Below are 6,826 nucleotides of genomic sequence, written 5' to 3'. Positions count from 1 at the left end.
AAAAATCTATTTTGCTTCAATTCAACATACACTTTTTGAACACTTTTGCTGTAGTTTTAGACTCTCAACATAGTAGGAGCTTAGAGATAGTGGGAATCTGGTTGGCAAGGGGTCTGGGGAGCTTGACTTGCAGCTGAATTTCATAGAAAACATGCTGTTTAACTTGGATTTTATGTCTATTTAGGGTGTGAGAGCCAGTGGAGATGGTGGTGAGATGATTAATGGTCCACAAATACTGAGGCTTGTTACTTGCAAGCTACTATGTTGGGTACTGCTCTTTTTAACATCATTTTAAAAACACAATTTCTCTTTTTAAGAAATTAGCATTTAGTGTATGAAGTGGTAGTGGAAAAGAAGATACAAGAACATAAGTCTAAAAGCTAAGGAGGGGAGTGAAAAAGAAAGAAGATATTACACCTATTTAAAAAGGATCAGAACCTATCAGACAAAATGGCATTGGAGATAGACCTTAAAACACGGACTTTAGAGAGCTTGACCAGCTTACACCCTATAATTATTTATGGTTTTATTGATACATGCAAAAATGAAATGAAAATTAGATGACAACTTGCGTCAAAGAAGCAATGACTTAATGAATCAAATGAATCACTTAACTTAATGAATCAACTCAATGACTTAACTTCATGAATCAAATGCTTTTAGGGTTAATTATTTGACTATTCCCCTTCATACTTGATCTTGTATTTAGTGTACAGAGGTATAGTTTTGTGTGTCCACAAAGGCAAGTCTGTAATTACTACAACAGAAGTAGCATCTCCAATACTAATTTGATCCTGATCCATATCTGATAATGTTTTCATATATCTTTTGTGAGTTAAGTCAAGAGAGTTTGAAAAATGCCAGATTTTACAAAACAATTACCTACCTAATACCATGTATGGAGAAAACTAAACTGAGTCCAATTTTGTATCTAGGCCAAGAGGTGACTCCAGCAGGAATTCTGAAGAGCCAAAATGATGTGACAGTGAACAATGAGTAGTACCTACTGTGGCAACTCTTCAGCTAAGATGAGTGTCAACGAAGTGTCAGCTTTCTCGTTGACTCTGGAGCAAAAAACTGGCTTCGTTTTTGTTGGGATTTTGTGTATCTTCTTGGGACTTCTTATCATCAGATGCTTCAAAATCCTGTTAGACCCATATAGTAGCATGCCTTCTTCTACATGGGAAGGTGAAACTGAAGAGTTTGATAAAGGGACATTTGAATATGCACTTGCCTGAGTGTTCCAGCTTTATAGTTTTTAGGGTTATACCACTGGGGCACATGGTGGACACAACTGTAATTTCCTTCAGCGTGCTGGAGGAAGATCATTTCATTCACTGAATTCAATAAACGTGTATGGTTAATTTATCCACCATGCTGTGTAAGTGATAAACCATTGTTGGGGTTCCTCACTTTCCTCCGTCCTCACATTGGGGTTTCTAATGAATAGAGCATAAGGATAACTCCAGACACATATCTTTATTCTTCCTGCATCTGCCCTTATGCAACACCCAGACACTCTCTCCATATTCCTGACTCTGCCCACCTTGCTCTAGAGAATTAGGTGTCAAAGATGAGGACCCCTCAGTCCAAAGAATAAATAGAATATGATTTTCCTAATAATAGCCATAGGTCCACAATGTTCATACAAACCCTACAAGCAACCATAGGCCATAAAGTTCCCTAAATGTCACAATTTGACCCTTCTATTTCTTCTCCTTCTAGGATCTCTTGCAATAAAATCCCCTAGCTTGGGATCATACCGATACTCTCTCCTCTTCCTCTTTTATAAATAGCATTAAAAAGGGAGTTTTCATCATGACCTGGTGGAAACAAGAAACAAGAAGTCCAGTCTCCACTCTGCCACCAATAGAGCTACCGACCTTGGCCAAGTCATCTTATCTCTGTAGACTTCATTGAGGAAGCTAACCAGAGGATTTGTAACATCCCTTTTAATTCTAGTGCCCTATGAGCTCTACAAATATACCTGGAAACCCAGGGATCTGAGATGAATGAGGATTTTTAAGACGTCATGAAAAGTTTTTCAGTTTAGGAGCCTCAACTGAGATTTGAATTCTAATGTTGCCTAGCCAAGAACAAGCAATATGACCTAGAAAGTTACCTAATGGGAACTTAAGTTCCATATCTGCAAAACAAGGGTAAAGAAACCTATCCTACATGTTTTACAAAAATGTTGGGAGGACCAAGTTACATATAATGAGTAGGAAAGTAATTTGAAAACCAGAAAATACTGTTTAAACATAACTTGCTATCATTATTTATTATCCTTGTTGGTAATTGTTAAAGAGATTATCAAACCTTATAATGGCTCAGTGTAAGTTATTCAGCCTCTCCAGTTTTCATTCTCTTCATTTGATACATTTAAAAAAATAGAATTATATAATTCTAAAATTTTTTCCAACTACAAAATTCTGACTCTCTGTAACTGAATGGAGGAATATACCAGGAGATAAATAAATACAAAAATATTTGTGTCACTTGAGAACACAGAACTGCCAAACACACCAAAAAAAAAAAAAAAGGATTAATATGTACTGAGAGTTAGCACTAAATTAGGTGCTTTCCTTTTATTATGAAATTTGACACTCTTATCAATCCTTTGAGTTTGGTACTACTATTTCCATTCTATTAGCTCAGTTTGACAGATAAGGAACTGAAGCTGAGAGAGATTAAGTAACTTCCCAAGGTCACCAAATTAGGGCATGATTGTATTAGGAATTACACTCTCATCAAAATCATAGTCATTGTTTGTAAATATCATGCTATACTCCCACACACTGTCCACAACATTTCTACATATCTTACAAATATGATTATTGCTCAGGTCTAAGGCACTCCACAGCCAGGTGTCTCAGTGAGAGTCCCTGACACTTTTCATCTCGTAGTAGATTTAGAACACATCTGTGTTGGCTATGGATCTTATGGACCAAACTCACACCTTAAGGAGACTCTTTGAACCCCAGTAGGTACTGGAGTGTCAGCCTGGGATACCTTGTAGCCAGTTCGTAATTTGGTCCAAGAACAGCTCATTGAGCCAAGTCAACGGGACACACTGAAAGCTGTAAATGTCCATGATGCTAGTCATCTCCTTTGTGACCCAGGCTTTTGAAGTACTCACTAAGATATATGCCCAAGTACCAGATGCTCCCATTTGTCTCCCAAGGAAGACACCCAACAAGACCTTCCATTTTGGTGACTAGACCTGTGATGTTAAAAAGGCCCCATCTTTATCTCAAAAAGAAAATAGACTCCAAAAACCAAAGATAAGAAAACTTTGTGAAGTATGAGCATTGTTTCTGAAAGTTCAACACCCATAAGCTTTTCAGATATAATCAACTCCACCTTAGTATTATTTCTAATCCTACTAAAGAGAAATTCTTTTAACCAAAAGTGTCTTCATTCATGGCCTATTGTGTACCTTAGACTTTCTGGGGGGAAGGGGAGGGGACGGAGAGGTTAGAATCGGTATTTTTAGAGCTAGAAAAAAAAGTGAGATATAAAGGATCATTATAGCATGGAGAACATGGAAATTTCATGAAATGCTAACCCTTCTAGGAATAGATGTCCAACGTCATAGCCAGATTATCCCCTAGCTGCCTTTTCCCAAGAGCCCTGTCAAGGAGGACAAGAGAAAAGATAGACAGTACCTCCAGACAGTTTCCCCCTGTTACCTTACCCACCTGTCTGAAAGGCCTTTCAAGGTTGGTTTATGGATGGTGTAATTTCAACCATATACCCCAAACCATCTCCCATCTGCTCCAGAAGGTCTGAATCCCCTTAATAGAGAACAAAGACTTTCACTTCACAGTTAGAGATAAAAAGCTTAGAAAGAAAATGTCTAGTTGATATAAGACTAAGACCAAAACCAATTCACCCTACATTGTAGTCAAGCAGTCAGTCAGCAAGGAAAGAGGAAATTGATGGCTATCAGAGGCATTCATAGTCTTTGGTAGAGGGAAAAGGTTGAGGAATAAATAGATGGGCTCCTGAAAGAGGACTAGAGTTGAGGGAACAGTTGAAGGAAAGGGAGACTAGAAGTGACAGAAATAACTGCAAGTAAGTTCACAGTTCCTCTACAAGGCTGGTGAATAAGACTTGTTTTGAGTCCCAGCTTCATCTTAGCTGATCTAAATAACCAGCACCACCCAGTTGAGTCTGAAATGAGACTACTCCCTACACCTACCATATGGAAAGGCATAACCCTTTGTTGAACAGATAAATGCCTTGTACCAGTGGCCTTTAAGAGCAAAATGCGTTATAGGCACCTGTAATTCTGTCTCAATTTCTGATACAGCCTCATGACATTAGCCTGACTGATTAGCATGGCAGTTACCTGACTAAGAGCCTCTAAGGGGTTTTACTGAGGTTATCTCCAGACTCCTTTCTATAATCTGCTATCTGTTCACCAACCTACCTTTCCCCCTGTTTTAATAGGCATAGTACCTATCCCAGTCTCTAATGATTCACCCCAGAATCTTGGATGCAAAAGTTATCAGTAACTTGTAAATATTGCCGATATAGTAAAAGCAAGCACTAAGTACAAATCGGTGCTTTCTAAAATTAGCACATTAACCCTTTATACAAATTAATTCATTTAACCCTCACAGTGAGTCTACAACACAGCATTATTCACAACTGATTTTACAGATGAGAAAGTTAAAGGCACAAAGAGACCGAGTAACTTACCAGTGTTCACGTAGATAGGAAGTGGCAGGGCCAGGATGTGAATCAAGCACGCCGACCCCAGAGACTTGCTCCTCATCTCTGTATTACACCACAACTCTGCTGCTCAGGCAACTGGAAGTCACTTGAATAGTCTCTAATAAAACACGAGGAGGACTCTTTCAGTCATCCCGATTGAAAACCAATGACAGAACCTGCACAGAGGAATTGTTTGTGCTGTCTTAATAATCACCACTTCACAGATTTGAGCAAAACCTTACCCTCAACAAAACTCAAAAACCAGTTTTGATAAAAACGTTTTGCCAGGTGGAGGCAAAAAGGTCATTTAGCAGTGCCACTGGAAAACTTACCCATAGTTTGATTTCTGCTTGAAAGAGTTTTCCCATTAAGTAGAAATATTTTCAATAAATCATTGATCATACTCTCAATCTGCTCACTTCCTGTGCAGAGAAGAATCAGGATAATATCTGCTATAAGCAAGATAAAATAATCTCAAATACCACTGTCTAGTTACAAAGTATAGAAATTATCTCTGGAGGCCTATATTTTGCTGCATATCCTGAACAATAGGAGGTCACTAGGAATCATGTGAAACGAGATGGCAAGATTCAATTTATTTAGCCTCAGACAGAAGCACTGCTCATATTTTGTTGGATGATTGCTGTTGAGCAATCCAACTCCCCTTATGAATTAAAGAAACTTTGTCTTCCTGTCTAAAAGGATTAATGGTTTACTCCTGGTTACTAGCTGATGTAGTACTTAAGGTTCTTCTGTGCTAATGGCTGGGTGGGGCCTACAGTATTAATCCAGGCCAATCATTTCTCGTCATCTTTTTCAAGGAAGATTTTAACCAATAAGAAGAAGCCTAAGGTTTGGGGGTGAAAGCTAAGTGCTGCATATATGCCTGGGTGGTGTTGAAGTAGGTTATGTTTCCTGAGAAGGCTCCTGGGTGGTAAGTTAAACATTTCTGGGCAGGGTAAAAATCATACTTAACATTATGTCATAAAGTAGATTCTGAGGAGTGGAGTAAAGGTGAGGATGTCAAGGGTAATGAAGAGAAGTGAGAGGTTCCATAAAAACTAAAGAGGTAATGGTTTCACTTATCATTTCTCCAGGAATGATTATTTGAGAGTTGAAGTTGAGATTTTTTATTTTAATTCAAAGAAATAGCTTTAATAACTGCTGGTGAGAAGCAAGGTTTTCTGGGGGTTTTTTGTTTATTTTTTGTATTTATCTATCTTTGTAGAACTTTCTTTGAAAAACCAAATTTTAAGGTATCAATAAAGAGATATTATTCTGATGAAAGAATGTTCTAAGATGGGCTTATATCGTGGATTGTTAAAATAATTATGTAGTCTATCTCACAGTCAAATAAAAACCTCTTGAAGACTAGAATATTTCTTTAAAGGGAATCAGTAGAACATAATTATTCTACCTAAATAGAGCATACAACTTTATTAAGGACTGAGATTTATTTCCTTACCCTGAATACTCCTATTTTTTTTAAAGGTTCCATAATAGCATTTGTTAAACAAACAAATGTATGAACAAATGAAACATTTTGAAGGCTAGTAAAAGACCCAAGAATTCAGTGAGACATCTTGACAGGATGTATATTTATAACCTGACAAGAATGCATTTTTTAGAAGTTTTAAAAATATTTTTAAAATATATTCATTTTATAATATATATTAATATCAATCACAAAATACTTGGCAGTTTCCACATTTATTACTGTCAATGAACTCTGTTTCAGGCTGAGAATATTCTCATCAGCTCTTACTCTATTCAGTTGGTAGAGTTATATCTTTTCTAAAGTCATATTGAATCCAATCGCACTAAGTATAAGCAAATACAGGTAACATTTTAATGACTCCATTGGAAATTCTGTTTGCCGAAGCAGGTCCCCAGTTACTTATTATGGGATTTAATTGCCCAGGTAACTAAGGTTCCTGGACAGGTAATTTTTAAGGAAATGAATTTAAAATCGTATGTCTTATGAAAGAAAACTGTTCCCTCATACCCCCAACCCTACTTAAATATATTTATATTATCTGGACAGGTCTAATTTTCTTTTTCAATGACAGCTTTGAAGAACATTCTGAAGCTTGTATAGGAGACA

At 37.1% G+C, this 6,826-nt stretch overlaps 1 protein-coding gene across 1 annotated transcript; it reads left to right on the top strand.

Annotated features, from left to right (window-relative positions):
* The first annotated feature begins 906 nt into the window (after nt 1-906).
* On the top strand, nt 907-1,299 carry CTXN2 (cortexin 2). Its single transcript, XM_081228495.1, has one exon. It carries the CDS (start codon nt 993-995, stop codon nt 1,236-1,238), a length of 246 nt encoding a protein of 81 aa, XP_081084621.1. The 5' UTR covers nt 907-992; the 3' UTR covers nt 1,239-1,299.
* Nucleotides 1,300-6,826: the final 5,527 nt, after the last annotated feature.

The sequence above is a fragment of the Mesoplodon bidens genome, assembly GCF_964165515.1.
Source record: "Mesoplodon bidens genome assembly, chromosome: 3".
Lineage (NCBI taxonomy): Eukaryota > Metazoa > Chordata > Mammalia > Artiodactyla > Ziphiidae > Mesoplodon > Mesoplodon bidens.
This window is presented reverse-complemented; position numbering and strand designations above follow the sequence as displayed.

What these genes read in the sequence shown, in the direction of transcription:
- CTXN2 (XM_081228495.1), top strand. Translation starts at nt 993, where the DNA reads ATGAGTAGTACCTACTGTGGCAACTCTTCAGCTAAGATGAGTGTCAAC.